The 27,406-nt window shown below is 42.9% G+C and overlaps 1 protein-coding gene across 1 annotated transcript in view; it reads right to left on the minus strand.

Moving 5' to 3' along the window:
• The window catches only part of TDRD9 (tudor domain containing 9), a 2,841,455-nt gene that overhangs the window by 1,418,832 nt on the left and 1,395,217 nt on the right, over positions 1 to 27,406 (minus strand). Inside the window, exon 26 of the mRNA XM_044074496.1 lies at positions 2,014 to 2,226. Within this exon, the coding sequence (XP_043930431.1) occupies positions 2,014 to 2,226 (213 nt within the window). The remainder of the gene's footprint in view (positions 1 to 2,013; positions 2,227 to 27,406) is intronic.

The following is a 27,406-nucleotide window of genomic DNA, read 5'->3' on the forward strand; positions in this document are numbered from 1 at the left end:
CAAAAACTCAGAAATTAACAGCAGCAATGATGCCAGTCACGCTTAATATTGTGTGTTACACCGACAAATGAAGGCTACTGTTAACTCCCAGCAAGTTTTCTTGTTTTAAATAATATTCTGCAGCCTTGCTGGTGGTGTAAAGAATTAAAGCCCCAACTGCAGCATATGTGATCTGAGTTTGAGTGGGTTGAGCCCTTGTGTGATGCCCCTGCACTGGCCTAGTAATCAAGGAGCCTCAATCGTCACCACTGGCAGTTGTGACGGACGTACACAATGGGAGAATGACAAATACACACACAGTAAAGTACAATTTCCCTTAAGAGCACACAGAGATCAGTCAGTCAGTCTGGGGCTCGTTTCTCCCTCTTTCTCCAGATCCCCAATAAGACTCCCCACTGGCACAGCTATAGGGTAGATGTCAGTCGAGGGGTCAAGCCAAGACCTCCAGCACCCTCTCTGTCCAACCAGTGCTTTGTGACCCTGTCCAAAGTAGCTGACCCACACACACTTTGAGATTTGATTTATACACTCCTGTGGAAGGCTGGCACCGGTTTACTAGCTATGCCCCCTTCTGCCCAGACTATAAGGTAATTATCACTGCCACCAACCCCTCCTTATCAGCTACTAGAAAGCCCTTATAAAGGGTGACCAACCCTACTGTATCATGCTGCTATTATCCAGATGGTAAGTGTGACCAAGACTTGCAAGGCTATTTAAGAGTGGCCTGTACAGTGTCACCAAATACATATGCAAGTACTCTAAGAGCTTAAATGTGTCTCACAAATATCAGCAGCAAAGATAGATTTAAATATATTTAATAATAAAAGAAGACAATACTCAAACAACACAGTAACTACAGAGTTCTGAATCACAGGAAATATTTTAAAACTTTGGAGGACAGTCTCAAATAAATACAGAAAATATCTAAACTAATCTTTACTATTTTCCTACCTATATCTAAGAGAGATAATATGCCCTAAGACTTACTTACAGACAGCACACATGCAGAATTGCTGAATGGATGTTTCTAGGTCCAAGGCACGATACAAAATGCACAGTCTTTCTCTGAGAGAGAGCTTAAATTAGTATCACATATTACTGCTGCGTTAGCATGGACAACATCACTCTGTCACCTGCCTTCAGTTCCCAAGCTAACAGAAACTTAACAAAATGCAACATTTCTGTGTGAAAAATACATCTCTCAGATGTTTGCTCAGAACTGGAAGTCGTAAAACACTTTTACACTTTAGACCTAGCGATTACTTCTCTCCAAGACAACATGAAGAAACTTCTAGCTCTAGACATCTTGTCTCCTTGCTGCATTAAGTAATTTTATAGCACATCGTAAAGCACTTCATTTCAACTTATTTTCTTTTAGTTTTGTAAGTTAATCTTCTATGTTCCAGCAGGGTATCCTGTGGTTACATTTTTGAAGCTCAGCACATAACATACAGTTATGTATACATCATATCAACATTCACAAATGACATAGAACACTTCTGTATAAATCATATCAATATTCACAAATGATACAGAATTATTTACAAAATTCCAGATAGCTGTCTGGCAGTGTCACAACCTGATAGCACAGACAGGGGAAAATGGGTGTGTCTATCCTGGAAGAAAGCCATGTACTGGCTGTCTCTCTCACGTGCTCTGGTAAAGCCCAGAGTTCAGGAAATAGCTGAGCTAGGTGTGTGAGCAGGATATACGGGGCATGACCATTACAGGCCAGGGTAGGAACATCCCCAAGCCACTTTTCATATCTCATCCATCTTACTGACTTGTTTGACATCAGCATATGAGGTGAGGAACTGAGAGTTAGGCAAAATGCTGTCCTTCAGCATATGAGACACTTTTTCCTCCATGACGTCTGTCTACCTCATTCCCGCAGAAGTTGCAAGCTGGAGGACCACTAGTTCAGACGAACAGAATGGATAATGTAGAAAGGGAACCAATCATACCAGATAATTTTCAAAACAGTTATACCAAAAAAATAAAGAAATACTTTACCTCAGCAACATCTCCAGAAAAATATATAACCTTTGCTCTGTAATATTTATTCTCCCCAGAATCTGAAAATGGTGCCAAACAAATTTGATCAGGATATGGGCTGCCTGTCAATGATTCCAGCTGCTGGAGATTGATCTCAGTAGCAAGGTTTCTGAGAATAAGACTGCTTTTTGAATCAATTCTGTAACCCCAGAAATGTCCAACATCTACAACCTAGGGGGGAAAAAAAGAAGAAAAAGAACAACCACATTTTGAATCACAGTATCTGACCCTTGGGAAACGGAAACAAAACCTGAGTACATTTCTGAGTAAAGACAGTTGTTACACTATGAACAGTTAATACTGTAGTGGCTATTTACATAAAAGCTACAAAACTACCTGTTTTAACTGTAAGACCTCAGAAGCGTCTTAAGTTGGTTAGCAATATTTCCAGAACATAATACCAGATATCAAATTAAGTAAAAAATATAAAGTTGTTAGGGGATCCAAAGGTCTGGGTCTACTGGCAAGTCCAGGGAAGGTAGAAAATGTTAATTTTAAAAGTTCAAGTGCTACACCCAAGCAACAATAATTAAAGAAGAGATAGGTGCCATTAAAAGGACACTATCACTGAAACGCTATACAAAAAATCTCATACAGGGAGAGGATATGACTGCTGTAGATACAAGGGTTTTGAAAGGCCCAGAAACGGAGAACACAACAACAAAAACTACCCAACAACAATACAGTTTGCTTAAAAATAGGTCTCTCTCTCCTGCCTTTGGCAAAGAAAGAAAAAAAGCTGTTGCAATTTTTTTTCTAAACACTGAGATTCTTTTAGAACTATATGTCAAAGAAGTTTTGATATCTCAGATCTCACAATTGTGCTGTTAGTAGTAGCTGCCCCTTCTCACTTGCTCTTGTTTCATGTTGGTATAAACTAATAAAAACTAGTGTTTCTTTCACTTTAGTTTCAAAATGTATTGAGTAATAAGCTTGTTTGGCACAGATGATGAAAACATGCAAAAGATGGAAAAATGGATCTCATACCTGAAGTGTTAGCTGATCACATGGAGAAAGTTGAAAAGGAAGCTTCTACACTCAATGAATACTGGGAAGTAAATTAACTCAATACTACAAAGGAACCACAGAAAATCCTGGCTGCAATTCAAAAGGTTAGTAATAAACTTAGCAATTTTATAAAGCATTCAGGAGGCACACTGAAGCTGATGAGATACTGCGAGATCACTGATGCCATTCTAGCCGTGCAGCTGAAAAAATGGTTACTGAAGCAGCACTATGTCAATTTGGAGGTGAAGTTAAAAATGGATGAAAACAAGACAAGCAAACTGCCCAAGACAGGGGATTGGAGGAAAATTATCTGTATGACTTGAGTCCCATATAAAGAAGTAAATTGGTATCCTGTCCAGGACTGCAAGCAAGCCATATCAAGATTTAAGAAAAGCAAAGAATACTCTGGCCATGGTCAATGGTGGCAGACAGACAATTTCATCATATGCTGGTGAGATCCAAGAGAGTCATATTAAAGGATGGAACTGCATCCCTACTCTGGAGGCTTGACAAGATAGCAAAAAAAAAAAAAAAAAAAAATCTTTGAAAACTTATTTTCAATTTAGACACCCCACAAAAGAGCTCACTTTCTGACAGTGGTGTCTGAATGTCACCTACACAAGTTATTTGGTTTAGAAACTGTAGCAATTTTTAATTTTTTCTTTCGAGGGGGGGGGGCATAAACATCATTAAAATACAAGGAAGCTTCGAACTCCATGAAGAAGTAGAAACTAAAGGAAATGAATGGCAGCCCCACAACAGACTCTGGCAAACCAAGTACTGATTTTGTTTCAAAAACAAATGGAGGTTTAGTACAGTGTGAAAGACAGGGAAAACTGTACAGGTGGATGAGAGATAGGCAAGAACAGTCTCACATTAAAATTAGAATACAGCAAAGGCTGTATCTGCAGCAGGAAAAAAAATTGAAGGAACTGAGATGCTGTTCTTTACTCATTTGTTCAACACAACTTTTGTGTAACAAGATTTGAACACTAAAGATGAAGTAATTTGACAAATCCATCCAAAATGGTAGCTGACAGAGCAATACAATGGTTATTCATCCAATGTGGAAACTAACAAAAAAGCAAGTTACAATTTTTGGAAAAATCTGGTCCCAATCTATTAAACATATTACCTGAACATCATCAAAGAAACTCTGGAGAGAAAAATGGAAAGATATCCAAAAAAGAAGAAAAGGCTTTGGTAGAGAAGAACCTCATAGCTGATCAGCAGGAGGCAGCCCAATTTGTAATCTTGATGCAAGAAATGGCTTCTAGCAAACTGGAATAATAAAAAAAATAAACTAAATGCAAATTCACAGGCTTTTAAAATAAGCAGGACACTGCGGAAAGGAAAAGAAAATAAAGACTGAAATCAAGGAAAACCTGAGAAAATGAGTCTTTCTAGGAAAAAATTTTCAAAAATTAGAATAAGAAAACGGAAGAATTTGAGTGAGATTCTCTGCCCTTCCAAAGAAACAGGAGGGAGTTCACTGTCTTTTATTAAAGAACCTGTACTGTTCTTCAATAACAAATTTAAGTGAGGAGGCAAACTGTATGTGTAATCCAAACCTAGCTTTCAGAATGCAGCCAAGACACATTTTAGAAAAAAATGCAATCGTACCAGGAAAAGGAATTGCTTGACAAAATGTGTCAAAAGTGTTGACAGAGTATTTGTGGAAAATTATTATTCATGGAGTAAAACAACAACGGATTCATTACAGCAATCAGGATGTAAAAAGGCTGGTGACATATTCAACTCATATCTAGCTGTCTTCAGAGTAATTTTTCAAGGTGGGTCAAAAAGGACTGGAGGGCAAAACAAGCTTTAGAAAAGATAAAAAATGTTCAACCAACAAGCTAGAAAGGACTCTGTTTCTCAACCATCCACCAGTAGGGAGGACTAAAAGACTACCCTAGTGAAACATTTTTCATTGTTCAAAAAGATGATCAAGCAACAGGCAGAACTGACCAGGAGACCCCAAAAAAATTGGATTTCAGCCAGATGTTGGTACTGATTAAAGATAAAACAAACAAAAAAAAAACCAAAACAGCAACAGAGTGAAATTAATGAATAAATGGAAGTACTGCATTAATCCTACTATCTGTAGGAAACAAGAGGTAAATTGCTGAGTGTGAGAAGTAGCTGATGAAGTAGAGAAAGATGCTGCTTTTAATTTAGTGGGAGAACCGAAATGCATGAATCCCAGTTTGTAGTAACACTGCCCGAAATGTATGGGAGTGACTCTAAGCAAAACAGTTTATATATAAACATTGAGTTAAACTGCACATCATTATTGTAAAAATATTAAACAGTACTGTGTGGTATATATAGTAGAGACGGGCAAGCCTGGGATTTTTGTATAAAAGCTGAGCCACAGCCTTGAATAAAAAAGGGGTGAAAATGTAATAAATGTATCATTACGAAACTATCATAGATTAACAGGATAAGCTACAAAAATCAAAGAAGATTCCTATTCTACAATTTCACCCCAACATGGCATAGGAACTATTAACTTACAAATGAATTTTTTTTTCTAGTAAAATGACAACTCAAAGTATTCTGGGTTATACATATATGCAAACAAATATTTCAGGCACAGGCAATAACGCCCTTCTAGCCTGCCAATATACCAAAAGAGAGTTATTACCATAATAAATGACCAGGTTTGTTCTTTTAAAAACTATCTAAACTAATCCTTGCTTTAATGTAATTTGTAAGTCTATTCTATGCATCAGCTATTCTCTTCGAGAACCAAATGGTACACTTCCCATTCCTATATAATCTTCTACATAGGTTGTCTGATGATTCCTTTTCACTTTTGGATAACCCCACAACTTTCCCAGAGGTAGTAGTTTCTAAATGATTATATACCTAAACAAGGTCTCCTCTCAAATACCTACATGAGACCCTGGTACAAGTTCAGATATTTTAGATTGTCATAATTTAAATGTTCACATCCATGGATGCCCTATAATTTTCCCCAAACTCTTTTCAATTTACTCATGCTTACTTTCCTATAAGGTTTCCATTTTGTTATTACATACTCAAGTTTGGGTCAAAAATAACAAAATGATTTCATCATTTCTGATTTCCTAGACTTTATAAATCTTTTATGCAAACTATAGTTCTATAATTGTCATTAACCAATTGGTTGATATGAATACAAAAACTCAAATATGGGTCCACCCCATACATCCAGGTACTTCAATGAATTTATTTAGAGTTTCATTCACTGTGTGCTGTATTAAATATTCACCTTTCAATCTATGTTTCCCAATTCTCACATACTTAGTTATTATGTATTTATCAACTTATTATTCTCCTGTGACCAAAGTGGTAATTTATTTTCTTTTTTTGCAGACATACTCTATCTTTAACGCATGCAATCAGTTTACCCATTTTCAAGTCATCTGTATACAAACTGCAGAACACCTCAGATGAAAAAGATAGATTTGAAATATCCACCCTAAATAAGTATGGGTCTAGGACAGAGCCCTGTGGGGCACCTTGACTGTAACAGAGAATTTTACCTGCCAAGTTGCTGCTTGATGCTTGCCATGTCCTATTTGTATGCCACACAGCTATCTTAATAAGATTACATCAATGCTTAGTTGTTCTCATTTACTGACAAGTGCTTTGTGCATGATACTACTGAAGGATGAAGTATAAATAAATTGCATCACAATATAATTTTTTATTTATAGCCGTTACTACTGTTATCGAACATCATGTTAGAGATGGTTATACATCTATTTTCAACATGTGCATGGTGATATATGGTTTCAAGTTCCGACTATTCCAAATCTGACAATAATTTATCCAAAATAAAATTCTCCATTATCTTCTACAACATGAAAGTGACTGTATGGGACTGTATGACTATGGATTTGTCCTATTCTCTTCCCCTTTACAGACAGGTTTAACAAATGCATGTCTCCAATCTTGAGGAACCTCCCCATACTTAAATGCCCTAGTGAATAACACATATAATGGTGCTATAAGCTCATACTGAAGTATTCTTAGGTTATTAATTCTGTATCCTCTTTGTGCTTTGTCTGGGTGCAGTTTGCATAAATCTTTTTCAATATAATCTAATTTAATGTCAATATCTGAAGTTACCTGGATGTTATTAGGACAATTTATTACCCCCTTTGTGGAACCAAACTGATTTGCATAAGATTTTTTTAAATATATTAATAATCTTTTGTATTTGAGAATATATTTAAAATCTACACAAAGTTTATCAATTTGCATGCATTTGTATGCATTTACTCACCACTTCCTATGTAATTACAAAATGCTTTTATAAATATGTGTATACATATCAGTAGATATAAAAAAGTGTACACACCCCTGTTAAAATGCCAGGTTTTTGTGATATAAAAAAATGAGACCAGTGCTTCAACAAAGTATTAGTTTAAGGGTGTGTACACTTATGCAACCAGCTTATTGTAAGTTTTTTATTTTTTATATTTTTCCCCTAGCAGATTTGTTTTTCAATTGAATTGTACAGGTTATACATCACATTAAAGGTGGGAAAAGTTTTGAAATGATTTATTGTGGTCTCACTTTTTTATATCACAAAAACTTGGCATTTTAACAGGGGTGGGTACACTTTTGAAATCTACTGTGTGTGTGTGTGTGTGTGTGTGTGTTAGATATATATATATATATATATATATATATATATCTGTTTTTCTTTCCACTTTTCCCGGTTAGGGGTCGCCACAGCAGAACTCCGGTCTGCTAATGATTGGCAGTAGATTTTTACAGTGCCGAGGTGCCAGCTCGATGCCCAACCTTCAACGAAGGCACACCCATTTACGCATGTCTTTCGAACACCACTTGACCGCGGGGAGGGCATGCAGACTCTACACAGAAGGCGTCCCAGCCGAGAATCGAATGGGAGAACCTCTTGCTGTGAGGCGACAACGCTACCGCTGCACCACCGCAGCATATATACATATATATATATATATATATATATATATATATATATATATATATATATATTATATATATATATATATATGGGTCTACCGCTTTTAACTGAATACCACTTATTCGAAAAAGAGCAGTAGACCACTCAGTTATTCGAAAGTGAACTTTCGTGAAACCCGGTTCAACGAACTGATAAAAAAAAACAGAAAACACTTACTAACATTACATTGAGAGGGGGGCTTCACCCCCACCCCCTACTTAAATATACCAACTCCGAGATCGCACTACAGTGGGGAACAGGTAAATTCCCTATTCCCCACTGTAGTGTGCCTCGGCGCTTCATGAAATCACAATCTTTAACCCCTATCATAACACCTCCACCTGATTTTTTTGTTAGAATGTCTGTTACAAAAAAATAAACATTTACACCATGACAGACCTGGTTTCCAGTCATCATTTAAGCATGTTTCACAGAAAATCAATCTTGTGGGAATGTAGCAAATTTTCCAATTAAAAAAAAAAAAATAAAACTTCATTGCTAATGATCCCAGCATTAACAGCCATCAGAGATGGGTCAAATTTTGCTATTAGCGAACTGTTAAATTTCTTACCTGGCAAAAATCCCGTCTTGTGTCAAGTCAAATATTGCAATATATGGGCTGCAAAAATTCTCTTCCTTTGCCTTGACAAGTGGCATGCCATCTTGTCTAAATGCGACTGCCCAAAATTAGGATCAGATGCTCTATAAGCTTTCATTTTTTCATGTCGGCATTTACCCAAAAAATCTTTTCATTCGTGCTGACCTGACTCTACTTTCTATAAAGTCAGTTTTGAAAAATACACCTTAACACACGTATAAGTTATGTTGTCTAAGAGGGCTACATGTTCAATAACAGTCCTTGCAGATGAGATCATTTGTACACACATGAACGAAAAACAGCTCTGTACTTCTTTACATTAAGGCATTCTATGGCACTTCTCACATCCTGCATTTTTGCTCCTGGCAAGCATAACTCTATTCAATGGTCAACATTTTCCCTGCAAAAGTAAGAAACAGTTCCTCTAATAATTGAATATCCATTGACAAATATATTAATTTCTGACCAGATCTGAAGAATCTGCAACTTCTAAGTAATATCTTCTCTATCAATTGTTACAAATAAATGGCCATTATCACCATTAGCCTTATTAATCCCGCTGTTTTCATTGCTTACATTTCAAACTAAAACAATGAGCGATAAGGTCACACAGAAAAAACAATCTGTAAAAACTAAATGAAAATTCCAGTCAAGCTGGAACTTTCAATGAGTGACCACTCAAACCTTTTAAATCAGAGGCACATGGGATATATGCAAATAAACCTTATGAACACCAGAGGTGTTTCAGTTAATTGGCAATTCTGAATGTCCATGACTTGTTTCGTTGTTTTAATGGACAATTTCAGGCCAAGAAATTTGAAGGCCCATGACTTGTTTCGTCAGCCTGAAATTGTCCATTAAAACGACGAAACAAGTCATGGGCATTCAGACTCGCCAATTAGCTGAAACACCTGGTGTTCATAAGGCTTATTTGCATATATCCCATGTGCCTCTAATTTAAGAGGTTTGAGTGGTCACTCATTGGAAGTTCCAGCTTGGCGGGAGTTTTCATTTAGTCAATGTTTACATTTCCAAGCATAAAATTCTCATCAAGCTGTCTTTGTGCATCCACAGCTTGAGGCATGTCAATGCCTTTCTCCTCCTTTTGCTCTTCATTCCTTCCAAGTTCAGTTTCGATTTTTTTTTTTTTACCCACCCCTTGCCTCTTTTTTCTACTTTCTGTTTTGGAAAGATTATGCCTTCCTCTGCAGACTGAATGTTTTCTGGTTGAACAATATTATCATTCCCTGCCCTCTGTGTGTTGCATAACAAGGTAGTGTTCTTTTTATTACATATTCTTTTTGCATTATAGACCATCAATTTTTTCTTCCTTCCTTTTTTTTTATTCTACATTTGCTAAATCCTCAGACTGCTGAATATTTATATCCTGAATTCCTAAATTGTCCTTGGTAGCATCATGTTTATTAGTTAGGGGGTTGAGTGATCCTTACAACAGACACTTCCATTCCTAAATGTGTCAGACTTGCACTTTGCCTAATATTATTCATCTCATCAGCCCAGCCATTAATATATATTACAGTTTTCCAAGCTATAACAAATACACAAACATAATCATCATCAGGAAGAATAGATTTATAGTAATGGCAAGGAAATCATCTAACTTTTGACACAAAGAACAGAAGTCAACAGTATTTCACATTTTACCAACAAATACACACAGCATTTACTATTCTGCACAAGATAGTTGTGCTTTAACAAATCAATAACAGTACACTCATTTAAAGAATCCATTTCCAGCTACAAATGAATAAAGAATTCTAAAAGAAAATAGTCAAAATCAGTTACCACGGAATTCAAAGAAATTGTAAGTCGCATTCTATTAGAAAATCACAAACAAAAAGCAACTAAAAAAATAAAGTATAGTAAAGTTGCCACTCTGACTTACAGTACCAGTTGTGCTAGTCACACAACTGTTGGATTCCTTTACTATCACGTACAGTAAAGACAAATAAATCACAAACCAACACAAGATTGTTTCAGATAAGCTCTTGATTTAGGGTCAATGATGTACTCAGCTTACAGAGTGGAAGTTCAGTCTATAACCACAATGAAAGCCAGGTGTAAAGTAAATGCCAGACTGCAACAGTAAAGTTATACAAACTAAAGCTGGTGTCTCAAAGTCTACATGCCCAACCCCTCTGAGATTTAATTAAGTAACTTTCATGTCATAATGGTGATTTTTCTCCAAGCTAGTTCACAAAAAGAGATAATCCTAAGATACCTGGATATAAAACACCTTAAGAATGTCATTCTAGCCCAAATAACTTCACTTCACCTCCATCCTTATCTACAAATGACCCCATATCTAAAAGGATAACAAATTTAAAGGGCCGTTTAAGCCTAGCTATGCTTACCAGAAATATTAGAAAGGTACCCATCCCTTAAGTTAGAAGGAGGTATATAAACTTGGACATAAGTGGTGGAGCATTTAAAAGCTGCTTCTCTCTTAGACCCAGGTGACACGCTAGGGTAAATTGGCGATTTCCAATCCACTGATCCAAGTTTCATTTGAATACGTCCAAAGAAGAACTTTGCTTCATATGGATGGGAAGCACATTCCACAGATGTGGCAGCCACTGATGCACATATCTATCCCTTCAGCATATCCTATTTATATTTTAGGCTAGTATAAAAGTCCCTGGATCGGGACCTTCTGGTACTATCTGTTTTGTGGCTGTACAATGGGTAATTAGGGCTGGACCAAAAGATCCTTTGAAGGCCAGGTGTAGACTACTCTCAGCAGCCTGTAGGAGACAGATTATAATGACAATGTTTTGAGGTGGTCTGCATAGGAACTGTTTCCTATACTGTAATAAAAGGAGATACTACCAGCTCAGCTATCTGGAATTTTGTAAATAATTATATGTCATTTGTGAATATTAATAATGATTTATATAGAAGTGTGACAGAAGGAGATAATGCTATCCCAGCTATATGGAATTTTGTAAGAGGCTATATGTCATTTGTGAATATCAACATGATTCATATGCCTGTGTTACAAATGTATTAGAACGTTATGTCATACTGTCAAATTGTACAGACATGTACTGAAGAGATACTTTGCAAGGTACTGAGCAGAAATGTATACACTATTGTAACTGTTTAGATGTATATATTTTAACAATAGGAACTGAAACATAAGAAGTTAACTTCAGAAGAACAGCTGAAAACTTAAATTACTTTATAACCGCGTAATAAAAGATGTTATTTTTTCAGTTTCAGTCAGCAGGAGACAGAACGTCTGTACTAGAGAAGTTTTTTGCATTGTCTTTAAATGTGGAGGAACAAATTATTTTACAACTTCCACCATTTGCCAAAAGATCTAAGCTCAATGTATGTTTGCAGGTAGATGCTAAAATCAGTGGCTGTGAGCCTGGGAACTGAATTCATATGACAAGAAATCATGTCATTCTGCAAGTATCCCAGCAGTAATATTTGGAATATTAATTTAAGAAGTCTCAGAGTAAGTGCATTCTGTATTGGTCTTTGACCTGACAATATCAGCTGAAAAATTCATTCACCACATCTGCCTTGCTCTGTAAGTTAAAAAGAAGTTATGTACTCACCATAACGTTCCATCTGAGTAGGTAAACTTCATTTGTCAGCAACCTGTAGGTATCAGATCTGTCCTGGATCCGAGCCGGCAGCTTCCCAAACTAAAGATCTGAGCTCCAAGCTCCTCCCCCTTACCCACAATACCCTGCTACCTCCCTCCAGTCCTCAGATCGAGTTTGCCCAATTATCAGACAACATCAAGACAAACAATACCTGAACATCCTAACCTGATGCATACCAGAACTAAAACATTCTATCATTCAGATAACGAAAAACAGGTTAGGGGGAAGGGGGGGGGGGTCAGTTGTTGACAAATGAAATTACCTACTCAGATGGAACGTTATGGTGAGTACATAACTTCTTTATCTGAAGTAGTTAACTTCATTTGATCAGCAACCTGTGGGACAGAGTCCCCAGCTACCAAAAAACTTGGGAGGTCCTCAATAAAGAATATTCCGGAGCACTACAGAGCCAAAGGCTGCCCTCCCTCTGGATATCAGATCTAGTTTATAATGCAAAATAAAGGTATGAGATGAAGCCCAAGTAGCCGCAGAAGCAGAACAGATGTCATCCAAGGGAACTCTCGACCAAAATGCGGCAGAGGTAGCCATAGAATGGGTAGAGTGAGCATGAACCCCCCCAAGGGCTCCTGCCGCCCAGAAATTTTGTATGCAAGCAAGATGCATTGGGATATCCATCTGGCTACAGTCACCTTCGTTACTGGTTTACCCAAGGATGGCTTAGCAAATGAAACGAAGAGCTGCTCCGACCTGCGAGAGGCAGCCGTCCTGTGCAAGTAAAAGCGCAATTGTCTATGCACATCTAATGAATGCAGTCTGTACTCCCCTTTGTTCTGATAGTTAGGGAAGAAAACAGGCAAATTAATGCATTGGTTGATATTAGCCTCGGAAGCCACTTTAGGTAAGAAGGAAGGATTAGTGCCGAGAGATACTCTGTCCTTATGGAAGACCAGATACAGGGGTTTAGTACAAAGGGCATGAAGTTCAGATACCCTTCTAGCTGAGGTAATAGCAATTAAGAAGGCAGTTTTCCAAGACAAGAACTTTAAGTCAATAGAAGCTGCAGGCTCAAAAGGTGGACCAGTTAAAGCCTGAAGAACAAGGTTAAGTCCCATGGAGGAACAGCATTCTTGACAGGAGGTCTTAAAAGAAAGGTGCCCTTTAAGAAAGTCTTACAGATCTTAGTGGAAGCCAAGGGCCCAAGATTGTCCCCGATGTGGAAGTGGGAAATGGCCGCCATTTGAACCTTCACAGTAGAAGAACTGGCCCCCTTGATGGAAAATGTGAGATAGAAATTCAAGTACTGCTGGAATGGGAGCCGTAAAAGGGTCCAAATCCCTATGTAAGGCCCATATGGAAAAACGTTTCCATTTACTGTTGTAGACCTTCATGGTAGAAGGCTTATGCGCCACCAGGATGGATTTAACAGCGGATGAGATACCGGAAGTCCTAGCCACTAACGGAACTGGATCAACCAAGCCGTGAGCTTGAGGTCGTCCAGATTCGGGGTTTTCAATCCCGAAGGATGAGAAATCAGATCCGGAATGGGATCCAAGATCCAAGGAGGAGCTATGAGATGAGACCGTAGGTACGGGAACCAGGTTTGACGAGGCCAGAATAGGGCTAAGAGGATAAGCTTGCTCCCCAACCGATGAGCTTTCTGCAAGAATTTTGTCATTAACGGGAGTGGAGGATAAGCATAAAGAAGACCGGATGGCCAAGCATGAACTAGAGCATCTCTGGGGCTTCTTCCCCGGCGGGGGAATTAGAGTGAAAAACTTGCTGCACACTTTGCATTTGAAGGCGATGCGAAGAAATCGCAGCAAGGCTGACCCCATCTGAAGAAGATCTGCTTCACTACTAAGGGGTTCAGAGACCACTCGTAAGGCGAGAGGATAGTTCGACTCAGCTTGTCCGCTAAAATTTTGGACCGACCCGGAATGTGCATTGCTAGCAGAAAACGGTTGGTGGATATCGCCCACCCCCAAACTCTCATGGCCTCTCGGCAAAAAGGGTAAGACCTGGTCCCCCCCTCCGTTTGTTGATGTACCAGACCACCGACATGTTGTCTGTCTGAATTGCAATAGTCCCAGGAGGAAAAAGGGCATGGAGAGCTTGCAACGCTAGAAGCACCGCCCTCATCTCCAGAACACTGATATGCAGAATGGTCTCCATTGGAGTCCACGTGCCTTGGACAGTTCTGCCCATGCAATGCCCCCCCCCCACCCCAGGCGAGAAGCGTCCGTGGTCACCGTGGCTTGGGGTTGAGGCATCAAAAACAGTCGCCCTTCCCGAAGCTCTCGGGAATGGAGTCACCAAAGTAGGGAGTCCCTGCAAATTCTGCTGAGGGGAATCGGGGAGTCCAACAGATGTTGAAGGATAGACCACTGGACCTGTAAGGTCCATTGAAGAACCCTCATATTCAAGCGGGCTAGGGGTGAAAGGCTGATAGCAGCTGCCATGGACCCTAGGGCTCTCAGGACTAATTCCGCTGGTGGGGCCGGAGATTGTAGAAGTGTTAAGACATGGAGAGTTAAACTGCGGAGCCTGTCTGCTGTCAAAAAGGCCTTGGACTGAAGTGCGTCTATTCTGGACCCTATGAAATCCAGGACCTGAACAGGCTGAAGGGATGATTTTTTTGTAATTTATGGTGATCCCCAACTGACAGGCCAAGAGTAGGAAGCAATCCCTGGCTGAGCATAGTAGATGCCTGGTGGGCACGGCGAGGAGCCAGTCATCCAGGTACGGAAAGACATGTATTCCCTGAAGTCTCCGGTGGGACGCTACAACTGCCATGATCTTGGTGAACACCCTGGGGGCTGTGGTGAGGCCAAAAGGGAGGACCCTGAACTGATCGCCTGTCCATGAGAATGTGGTAGTACGCATCCTTGAGGTCTATGGAGCACATCCAGTCGTTCTCCTGCAGAATGGAGAGAATAGATTGAAGAGTGACCATCCGGAATGTCTCCCTGGCAATGAACAGGTTCAAGGCAGACAGGTCGAGAATTGGTCTTAAGTCCCCCGTTTTTTTTGGCACCAAAAAGAACCTGGAGTAATTGTCCAACCCGGACTGTCCTGGGGGGGGGGGGGGGGGGGGATGTGCTGGATGGCCTTTTTTCTTAGCAGCTTCTTTATTTCTGAAGCCGCCGCCTCCCTCTGACTGGGTGGAACATCGGGGAGGTGCCTCAACTGAGGGGGAAGATTTACGAAGGGGATAGAGTAACCCTCTGGATATTATTCGGAGAACCCAGCGATCTGTGGTGATGGACTCCCAATGTGCTATATGTTCCGAGAAACGCCCCCCGACTGCCTCCAGAGAGGAGCAGTCGGGCAACCCCTCAGGGTTGCTGCGCGGGTCGGTCGGAGAAGGGTTCCCTTGACCTGAAATTCTTCGGCCCCCCCTCTGCCTCTGGGCCAGCGTCCACATTGTCCTCTCCTGCCTCTGAAGGATGAAGGGTTCGGAGCATAGCGGGACTGCTGAGACTTCCGGAACCACATCTTCTTTTGTCCTCTCTGGTTCCTGGAAAAGGACCTTTGAGGAGCTAAGAAGCGGATTCCGAGAGAAGACAGCGTCTTCCTGTCTTTCTTGCTCTGGAGCAGCGTACTGCAGACGGTCTTGCCAAACAGCGTAGAACTGTCAAAAGGAGCGTTCGAGAAGGACGCCTTGAAGGGTTCCGCAAAGTCACAAAGTTATAGCCAGGCGTGACGCCGTAAAGCGATACCTGCTCCACTGGCTCTAGCTGCCCCCTCTGTAGCATGGGAGAGGAGCCGTATAGAAGTGCTGGAAATCGATTTTAGAGTGGTCATGCGAGCCGAGAAAGTTTGTTTGTCCTCGGCCACCATGGACTCCGGGGGGGGGGGGACCCAGCATACTCTTTTATAAGATCCCGCTGAAGCCTAATCACGTGTGCCAAGTAATTCAGCGCCCTTATGGAAAAGGTGGCTGAAGCAAACATCCGATTTCCGATGCAATCCATCGTCCGAGACTCCTTGTCGGGAGGATGGACCGAAGAACTATCCTGCGCCAGTTCATTCTTGGTGGCAGCCGCCACCACCATGGCGTCTACCAGGGAAACTTTACTCCATGCTGCCTTGTCTGTCGGGGTGCTAAGGATCTTATCTGGTCTCCTAGGGACTGGCTCCACAGTGTCCGGCTCCTTCCATGCCCTGGTAGTTATTAGGTCTACCAGGGGGTCGGCTGGAGGGGATAACCCAAGAGGTAGACCGGCCTGCGTCAAACACCTCCAGAAACACTGACTCATCCGAGGAAGGCTTCTGGGCCGATCACCTCCCTCTAATGCACAGCATCTCCATAATGTCTCCAAATGAGATGTCCTCGGGGGGTGACCTGGGGAACCTTCCCCTTCCTCCAAGTAGGTGTCTTCCGTGAGGGACTCAGGAGAGTCCAGGTGCTTCCTTTTACACTTTTGTTTGTGAGGGACCTCCTCGGCCGGACTGTCCAAGGAGAGCTCACCAACGGGGTCATGCTCCTCTACAGGAACTAGCTGGGGCGTAGACGCAGGCTGTCCCTGGGGCCGGATGATGGAAGACAGGCCCAGCTGCAAGGGAATGGTGTGTGGATCCATAGCACAAGTCGGGGACCTCGAACACTTCGAGAGCACCCTCTCCACCACATCGAAAGCCGAAGGTAAACCATTCTCCCTGGGATCCGAGAGCAGCCTCCACAGATCTGACGTGTGGGTTGGCGCCGAAGCGATCGGACCTGAAAGGGAAGTGTGCTCCGACCGCATCGGAGCCGGAGACACACACACCCCTACGGATCCGAGGCTCTGCTCCCGGCCCCAAGAGCTTAGATCCGAAAAAGGACCCGATAAACTTGAGGGTAAGGCCGGCGAAGTAGCAATTACTATCGGCGCCGACTTCCCAGCTCCAAGGCTACTCGGATCCGATGGCTCCGAAATGGGATAATGGATCGGAGAAGGAGCAATGGGGGCAAAGAAGGGTGCCGTGCTCCCCCCCCCGGGGGGGGGGGGGGGAGGCAAGAGCACTCCCATCTGCATCTGGGCATGAAGTAAGCGACGCATCATCTGGTCCATGTCTGCATCGGAAAGGCTCCTCGTAGACCTAGAAGAGGCCGCCTGGATGACCTTGAAGATGGCCGGGACTCCTCCTCCGGCTCTGGAGAGAAACGTGGGGAACGGAGCCGAGAGGAAGAGGACCCGGGGACCTTCAAGGGGGAACAGAGCTGCTTAGCCGGCGGGGCCTAGTCGGCCCACCACTTGTGGCTACTATGCCTTTCACTGTCTCTGTCTTTCTCCCTCTCTCTGTGTCTCTTCTCTTTTTTAGCAGAGTCCCTCTCTCCCTGGGATACAGTGGGAGGTTGAGTCCCAGCCAGGGGAGGAGGAACTGATGGCTGAACAGCCGCAGCCGCGACTGGCGCCACTAAGGGAGAGGAGGAAGAAGTAGAATCCGCGGGTAAAAGACTCGCTAGGATTAACTTGTTCCTCCTGTCTCTCAGAGCCCAGGGGTTGAAGGCAGCACATATCTGGCAGCCTGATGTTAAATGAGCAACCCCTAGGCAAAGAACGCAATGAGTGTGGCCATCGGCTGGGGACAGCTTATGATGACCACACTCAGCGCATTTGGAAAAAAGTGGCCTTAAGGCCTTCGGCCATGACAAACACAATCACACTCCCTAAAACACAGATAAGGGGAAGGGGAATACACTAAAATTAAACTAAACTAAATTAAACTAGTCCAGGGATCTATAACACACACACACACACACACACACACACACTGCGAAATAAGGTGAAAAATTTAGAGCAATTTCCTACACTTTCTCTTACCTAACAGCCAGAAGCTCGTCACTCATGCTTATGGAAGCCTCGGCAAACGGGATCTGAAGACTGGAGGGAGGTAGCAGGGTGTTATGGGTAAGGGGGAGGAGCTTGGAGCTCGGATCTCTAGCTTGGAAAGCTGCCGGCTCGGACCCAGGACGGATCCGATACCCACAGGTTGCTGATCAAATGAAGTTAACTACTTCAGATCTTGGGTTTAGTAATTCCCTTAGCTTCAGACAGGAATATTGTGAAGTATACCTTAGATGTATTCTTTATTTGAGACTGTCCTGCAATGTTGTTTTAAATAATTCCTGTGATTTTGAACTCTGATGCAACTGTGATTATTTACCGAGTATTTTCTTATTCTTTTATCATTTATTATTAAATATATTTAAACCTTTCATTGTGGCTGATATTTGAGAGACATATTTAAGTTCTGAGAGTACTTGCATATTTGTTTGGTGACAATGTGACCCACTCCTAATAGCCTTGCTCTTGGTCAAACTACCATCTGGATTAATAGTAACATTACACAGTAAAATTGGACACCCTTTGTTAAGGGCCTTAAAGTAGCTGATAAGGAGTGGCTGGTGGCAGTAAAAACTACTTTATAGTCTGGGCAGAAGGTAGAATAGCTAGTAAACCTGTGCCAGACTTTCCCAGGTGTGTGTGTGTGTGTGTGTGTGTGTGTGTGTGTGTGTGTGTGTGTGTGTGTGCGTGTGTGTAAATCAAATCTCAAAGAGTGTGTGTGTCAGATACTTGGGCAGTGACATGAAGCACTCGGACAGAGAGAATGCTGGAGGTATTGGCTTGGCTACTCAGCCAAGATCTCAAGTCTGTAGCTGTGCCAATGGGGAGTCTTATTGGGAATCTGGAGAAAGATGTAGAAACCATCCCAGACTGACTGTGGTTTGTGTGTGCTCTTAAGAGAAATTGCACTTTACTGCACGTGCAATTGTCATCCTCCCAATGTACGTCCCCCAGTGGTGCTAGTGGTGACGATTAAGGCTTCTTGACTTCTGGGCCAGGGCCACTGGTGGGGCGTGACATATTTGTGAGGAATCTCTGTGGTTGCTCCAGTTGTTGCATATGTCTGGTCAGGTACATGCCAAAAGGTGCAGTGTACATGATGCAAGTCAATAGAACAATGACATCTTTGGAGCTGGATACCATACCCTTGCTTATAAGCTGTGCAACATGGAATGATTTGCTTACTACTGTAGACACATGATGGTCAAAGGCTAAGTTGCTGTCTACATGCATTCCCAAATCCCTGACTACTAGGTCTACTCTTGGGGGTGTATTATCAATGTATAAATCTGAAGGGGGTGGCAGTCTTACTGAAAGATACCATTAAGCACTTCTTGGCATGGAGTTTAAGACTGTGACTCTGGCACCAATTTAGTCTGTGTCAGGCCCACTTTTTGTGACTTGTGGGAATTCAATTATTGCACCTAATTGCAATATTCTGTAAATAAAGTCAGCTAAAAGCCTTTGATGTTAGTCTCGACTTCAGAAAAGTAGATGGAAAATAAAAGTGGCACCAGCACCAAGCCCTGAGGGACTCTGCTAGTGACTGTCCTTTTTGTGGTGGCAGACATCCCATCTTAACTTCTTGGGTCCTATCTGTGAGCCAGTTGGCTATCTAGTGGGGGATGCAGTGGTTTATACCTAATTCAGTGAGCTTGTCTACAATACTCAAGTGGGGAACTGTGTCAAATAATTTGGCCCAGTCAGTGGGAGCTGTATGCACCCATTCTGCCCTCATCCATTGCTATGGTGACCTTCTCAAACAAGTCCACAAGGTTTAGTAGGCATGACCTTCACTTGACAAAACCAGAGTCAGATCCAGCATCTGAAGGTTTAATACATTATATACTGTGGTCATAATAATTATTTCTATGGCCTTGCATATGACACTAGTCAGGCTTATTGGTCGGTAGTTTCCTGGGTCCATGAATGGCCCGCCATTGTGTAGTGGGATAATAGCTGCAGTCCTCTATTTGCTTGGCATGAAGCTTGTTTGGAGGCTATGACTGAATAGTGTTTCTAAAAGATCATATTTCATGCTATTAAGGAGGCTTTTTTTTTTTGGCCTTGGAAAAAGCACTGAGGACCAGTTCCCTGGTGGTTGCTGGGGTAGCTATGGTTGGAACTATTTCTAAAAGAAGCATTTGAGGTAGAAAGTGGAGTAAAACTGGAGCTGAATTTATGTGCCATTAAGCTTGCTATGTCCTCAGGCTCAGTACAGATGGCTCCATTTACAATTAGTCTGACGCACTGTTGTGCATTGCGTTTGAGGTTTTGGACACATCTGAAGAATGCTTTGTGGTTGCCCTTAGTGTGGGAGGCTACTTTTACCTTAAATTGGTTTTGGTTGACTTAATTCTATATTAATAATTCTATAATTATTAATCATAACTCTACCTTTACTCTACATTTAACTACTGTAGCTAAACTATCTAGCCACCTCCCACATCCAACGAAAACCATTTAGAATACAAACTCATTTAAAACACAACTAAAACTTTACCTATCAAATCAATGGATCTGCTGTTGTATATCTCAAGGATAAATGCCACTTTCATCTTCAACTTGCAATATTGTCAAACAATTTCTCTTCATTCAGAATTCTATTGCCCCACAACCAGTCTTCAGCAATACCTGAATAGCTTTACTAGCATCGCCCAGTCAAACTTCGTTTTGCTCATTACCTGTCTCAGTACTTCTAATATAAGCCTTATGACAGCTTTATATATAGTTATCTGTGAACCTGTTTTATACCCCACTGCTTAACAATATTATCATTTTCTGCCCTAGCTAGTTCTTTCCCCCAACTCCACTTCTTTGAAACTCTAAGCCTTAACCAGATAATCTATTATCCATTTGACAAACAACCCACTAATACAACTCTACACATGAGCAATGTTGAACACCTACTAATGCACAAGCATATTTTATGCTACAATAGTTGCCTTTATTTCATATGAATCTAATCTAATTAGCACATTAATGTGCATTTATTAAAAAGAAGTTATGTTCTTACCATAACGTTCCATGTGAATTGTTCATCTCGCCTTTGTTCTTACGCATGGGGTTCGGAGCCGATCCTCGGCTCCGAGACGGCCACTTCTACAGCTCTGCATCTTGAGAAAGCTCGAGGCACAGTCCTATCCCACAATCCCCTAGTGCTAATCCTCAGATCTAGTTTGCTAACACCAGAAGATAACAATGCGCCCCAGGCGCTCGCAGTAAATTAAAGATAAGGGGCAGCAATGCCCTAAATACCTAGGTACTGAGAAGTGTACCCTGACAACAGAAGCCAGAGACTGAAAAGAAGGTGTTGAAGACAAACTGAACTGGAATCCAAATCATCCCGTTCTCCGAAAAAAAAAACATAGGCCGGGGGATGGAGGGTGGGTAGTAAGAACAAAGGTGAGATGAACAATTCACATGGAACGTTATGGTAAGAACATAACTTCTTTATGTGAAATTGTTCAATCTCGCCATTTGTTCTTACGCATGGGTAGCGTCCCTAGCTCCTTTACCCTGGGTGGCTCATGGGAGAACGTTCCTGAGGACCGTGGAACCAAAGGAGGCCATATCTTTGGAGTTCTTGTCCAACTTATAATGGAGAATGAAGGTATGAGGCTTCGCCCAGGTTGCTGCCGCACAAATAGTATCCAACGGCAAACGGGCTGCATGGACTAGAGATGTGGCCATCGCCATGGTAGAATGAGTCTTGGGTTGAAAAGGTAATTGCTGTTTCGTCTGCGAATAGATAAATTTAATACAATCTGTGAGCCATTTAGACAAGGTAACTTTTGTAACCGCCATACCTTTTCTTTGGTCAGCAAAGGATATAAATAGCTGGTCTGATTTTTTGTCATCTTTTGTCCTTTGCAAATAAAACCTGAGTTGTCTGTGGACGTCTAACTTATGCAGCATATATTCCAATTTGTTAGTGTGATTTTTGAAAAAAGGTGGGAAGTTTGATGGATTGGTTAATATTTGAAAGTGAACAAACTTTTGGGAGAAAAGACGGATTGGTGCGTAATGTCACTCTATACGAGTGGAAAATCAAGTAGGGAGGTCGAACAGATAGAGCATGTAATTCCGAAATTCTACGAGCGGAAGTGACAGCAACCAAGAATACGGTTTTCCATGACACGAACTTGAGAGGCTTTGGAGGCTGGTTCAAAGGGGGGTAACATCAACTGGGATAAAATTAGGTTAAGATTCCAAGGAGCAACTGGGTTACGAATGGTAGGACGGAGGTGGAAAGTGCCTTTCATAAATGCCTTGCAAAGTCTGTGGGACATGATGGAAGAATTTCTTTCACCCAGATGAAAGTTCGATATGGCCGCCAGTTGGACTCTAATTGTGGACGATGATGCTCCTTCCTCAAAGATCTTAGAGAGAAACTCCAAAATTTTGTGCACCGGTGCTTCTGTTGGATCTAATCTTTGTTGTAATGCCCAATAAGAAAAACGTTTCCACTTGCTCCGGTAAGTCTTTGTAGTGGATGGTTTGAGAGAGGAAACAATTATGCGTTTAACCGCAGGGGACAAAAGGCTTGACCTGGCCAGGATGGGAAGAGGAGCAGCCAAGCTGTCAATTTCAGGGCCTGCAGGGATGGATGAAGGGCTCCTGACGCATGGGTCAAAAGGTCTGGAACTGGGTCCAGAATCCATGGCTCCTCGATTTGATGGGCCTGAAGAAAGGGGAACCAGATCTGTCGAGGCCAGAATGGGGCTATTAGAATTATGGCCCTTTCCAGACGTTTGGCTTTCTGTAGAAACCTTGGTATTAACGGAATGGGTGGAAAAGCATAAAGGAGACCCGGGGGCCAATCGTGAACCAGTGAATCTCTGGGGACGCTCCCTGGTGGAGGGAGAAGGGCAAAGTATCTTCTGCATTTGGCATTCATCGGCGATGCAAAAAGGTCGCAGCAAGGCTGGCCCCACTTGTGGAATATCTCTTCCGCCACTTGAGATTTCAGAGACCACTCGTGGGGTAACAGGATGGCTCTGCTCAACCTGTCCGCAATTATGTTGGACGTCCCGGGAATGTGCGTTGCTATCAGAAAGCGTCCGGTGGAGCCAGCCCATCACCAGATCCTGAGGGCCTCTCTGCATAGTGGATAAGATCTTGTTCCTCCCTGTTTGTAGATGTACCAGACCACTGACATGTTGTCTGTCTGGACTGCCACTGTTCCTTGAGGTAAGACGCTGTGAAAGTGTTGCAACGCTAGAAACACCGCTCTTAGCTCTAGGACACTGATGTGCAGTTTGCATTCTGTTCTGGACCATTGACCTTGGACCGTCTTTCCCTGGAACAAACCCCCCCACCCGATCAGGGACGCCCCCCCACCCGATCAGGGACGCGTCCGTGGTTATTGTCGCTATCGGAGTTGGTAGGGTAAAAGGCCGACCTTGTGTCAAGTCTTGAGATAGCATCCACCATCGCAGATCCTGCTAGCAGCAGGATGTGATCAGAATTTCGTGTGACAACAGCAGGTGCTGATAGGACCACTGGGCGAACAGTAACCATTGAAGGATCCTCATGTGCATTCTTCCTAGAGGGACTGCAACAAGTGCGGCTGACATTAATCCCAGGACTTTCAAAACCTGTTCTGCTGTTGCTTTTGTCTTTTGAAGGAGTACTGCAATTTGCTCCCTTAGTTTTGAAACCCTTTCTGGTGGGAGCCTGACCCTGACCAAAGTAGTGTCCAGTTCTGCCCCTATAAATGAGATACGCTGTGATGGCAATAAGGTAGATTTTTCGAAATTGATTGTAATGCCAAGACAGGAACAAAGACTGATTGTGTAATCTCTTGCTTGGAGAAGATGATACTCGGTGGTGGCGGAGAGGAGCCAGCCGTCTAGATATGGAAACACCCGGAATCCTTGTTGTCTCAAGTGAGACACTACTACTGCCATACACTTGGTGAACACCCTGGGGGCTGAGGTGAGGCCAAACGGCAGAGCTCGAAACTGAAAGTGACTGGCTCCTAGCCGGAAGCGCTGGAATCTCCTGGATGGTCTGGCCATCTTTATGTGGTAGTACGCGTCCTTGAGATCTATAGAGCACATCCAGTCTCCTTCCTGCAGAAAAGGAAGGATTGACTGTAGCGTGACCATCTGAAACTTCTCCTTCACTACGAAGGCGTTTAGTTTGCTGAGATCCAGAATTGGTCTCCAGTCCCTTGTCTTCTTTGGAACTAAAAAGAACCTTGTGTAAGTTCCGGATCCTATTTGGTCTGCCGGGACTGCTTGGATGGCTCTTTTTCTGAGCAGCTTCTGGATCTCTAAGGCTGCCTGATTCCGCAGATTGGGTGGAATGAATGGGAATCTTTTGGTGGTAGGGGGAACGTTTATGAATTTTATGTCGTAACCTCTGGTAATTATACTTTGTACCCACAAATCTGAAGATAAATTTCGCCAGGCCAGTGGGTACAAAGTTAAGCGTCCCCCGACTGCCTCCAGAGCAGGACAGTCGGGCCTCCTCTCAGGAGTGCTGGAAGGGCTTGCCTGAGAAAGTATCTCTGTCGCCCTGGTTTTGCGGACCCCCTCTGCCGCTTGGTTGGCGTCTTCCATTCCTTCCCCCTCCTCTGCCTCTGGAAGGGGCATTATCACTCTGTGTGGACTGAAAGGAACCCTGTGTCTTATGGAACCACATCTTTCCGCCTCTGTCCTTTGGGGTATGGTCTGGAAGGGGCGGAAAAACGGACTCCTACAGCAGATAGGGTCTTCCCTTCTTGCTCAAACCTAGTGAGGGTCTCCTTTACTTTGGGGCCAAAAAGAGAGGCACCATCAAACGGGACGTTAGTAAAGGAAGACTTGAAGGATTCCGCAAAGGAGCACAGCCGCAGCCAGGATTGTCTCCTAAGTGCAATCGCTGAAGCTGCCGCTCTACTCACACCTTCGGCCGTATATGAAATGAGCCTCATGGAGGAGTTGACTACAGAGTTTAGGGTATTAAGTTGTGCTGTCACTTTCTCGGTAACAGCAGCATCTGTACGACCCTGGAGAGTATCTCCGAGTTCCTTGAGGAGATCCCTCTGTAAACGCGTAAAATGCATCAAGTAGTTCAGCGATCGCATGGAAAAAGTCGCAGAACTGAAAACGCGCTTCCCATATCTGTCCATCGTCCTAGAATCCTTATTAGGAGGATGGACAGCGGAAGCGGACTCTGACATGTCCTTCTTAGTGGCTGCCGCCACCACCATAGTATCCACTGGAACACCCTTGGTAAGAAAACTCCTGTCCTGGGGGGCTGTTATAAACTTATTCGTTCTGCTGGGAACTGGTTCCACTGTGTCAGGTGTCTCCCAAGCCCTACGAGCTATCAAGTCCATAAGTTCGTCAAAGGGAGGGGTCATCCAGGAGGTAGAAGGTAGAGCCCCGAATGCCTTCAGCAATACTGATTCATCCACCGAAGGGTTAAGTGGCTGCCAATCTCCCCTCTGTTTTAGGATCTCCAGGATGTCCACAAAGGAGACATCCTCCGAGGGGGACCGTGGGGACCCTTCTGCTTCATCCAAATCTGTATCTGATGTAAGAGATTCCTGTGGGGAAACTATGTGCCTCCTCTTGCACAGTCTTTTCCTTGGTACTTCTTCAGATGGGGCTTCTGGAGAAGCGTCCGAGGAACCGGGAGCACCCTCTGGGGGCAGCTGAGGCATTGGGTCTCGACGCTTTGTAGGAGCCGAGGATACAGAAGTCGAACGTGGGCCCTTAGGGGGAGGAGAAGAAGAATCCAATGAGATATGTGTCTGTTTCGACAAGAAGACCTTCCTCATGGCGTCGAAGGCACCGGTACCCGGATCCGAAGACCTTCCTGGTTTCGAGAAACCAGGAACAATCCCCGAGATCGGGGGTCCGGGCTCCGACCCAGAGGACGGTGCCGAACTAATCTGAGCCGAGGCTCCTAGGGGGAGAGTCGGTACCGACAGCTCGGTTCGACTGTCCGCCCTGGAACTCAGGAAAGATAGTCGGCTCTGGGACCCCTCGATCCGTTCCGAGGGCGTCGAGGTCAACGGTACCGAAAGCACGGCTGTAGGCTTCGGTATCGATGGTTCTACCATCATCGGAACTTGGACTCTCAGCTCCAAAGACTCGACAGGTCTCGGAGGAGGAGCAGTACATGACCCAGGGAGGGCTTCGAGTTTCGAAACCAGCTGGGACGAAACTTCGATCAATTTGGAAAGGGCCGAGTTCTCCATTAAGTTCTGTATCACTCGATCCACATCTGAATCAGATAAGGGTCTCGAAGAGCGGGTCGAAGGGGCCGAAGTCGTCACCGAGTGAAGGATCGATGGCGGCGGAACCTCCGAGTCCAGCTCTGAGACCGGAGTCTCGATCAAAGATATACATTCGACAGCCGACTCCGAAGTTTGTGGAGCCAGTGTCCGAATCTTAATGGAGGTGCTCGGAGCCGATGAATTTGGCTCCGACACTCTCGAAGACTTGGACCCCTTCGAAGACTTGAATACCAATTCGGCCTTGTCAAGGGCCTCCTGAAACTCGGGTTTTAACAAACCCCTGTCTACTAACTTCCTGCGCCTCTCCATCATGACCCTCCCACTAAAGGAATGACAAATAGAAGAGTCCTCCTGTAAGTGGAGAGGGCCAAGACAGTAGACGCAGGAAGAGTGGTTATCCATGATGGACATTTTTTGTCCGCATTGACATTTCTTGAAACCTGATTTTTGTTTCTCAGACATGTTGTAATACCCAGACATATATATAAACACCTAAAAATGTAAAGGTATGTAAATATATATATATATATATATATATATATATATATATATATATATATAACACCCACACAAAAAAGTCTAAGGACTTAAGCCTTTCCTAAAGAAAAAACACCTGTTGAACCATACAGGATAATAGGCCTAAAAATTGCCTTTAGCGAAAACTTTATAAAAGATAATAATAATAATAATAATAATAATAGTAATAAAAATAATCCCACTACAACTACACTAGTAAAAGACTAATATTTAGTTATCAACTATCTATACTAAAGTAAAGGTAAGTTAGAGAAAACTTCAAAAAATTGAAAAACTTTACTCGCCCGAGTTTCTGCGATGCATCTTCTGTCGCGGCAAACTAGATCTGAGGATTAGCACTAGGGGATTGTGGGATAGGACTGAGCCTCGAGCTTTCTCAAGATGCAGAGCTGTAGAAGTGTCCGTCTCGGAGTCGAGGATCGGCTCCGAACCTCATGCGTAAGAACAAACGGCGAGATTGAACAATTTCACATTGAATATTACTTAATGTCCAATCATGTATATTACTAAATGCCTTTTTAAAAATGTTTGTAATATGTTGGAGCTTTTCTTCCCGGG

The sequence above is a fragment of the Protopterus annectens genome, chromosome 6.part0, assembly GCF_019279795.1.
Source record: "Protopterus annectens isolate FY-2018-M chromosome 6.part0, PAN1.0, whole genome shotgun sequence".
NCBI classification, from domain to species: Eukaryota; Metazoa; Chordata; order Ceratodontiformes; family Protopteridae; genus Protopterus; species Protopterus annectens.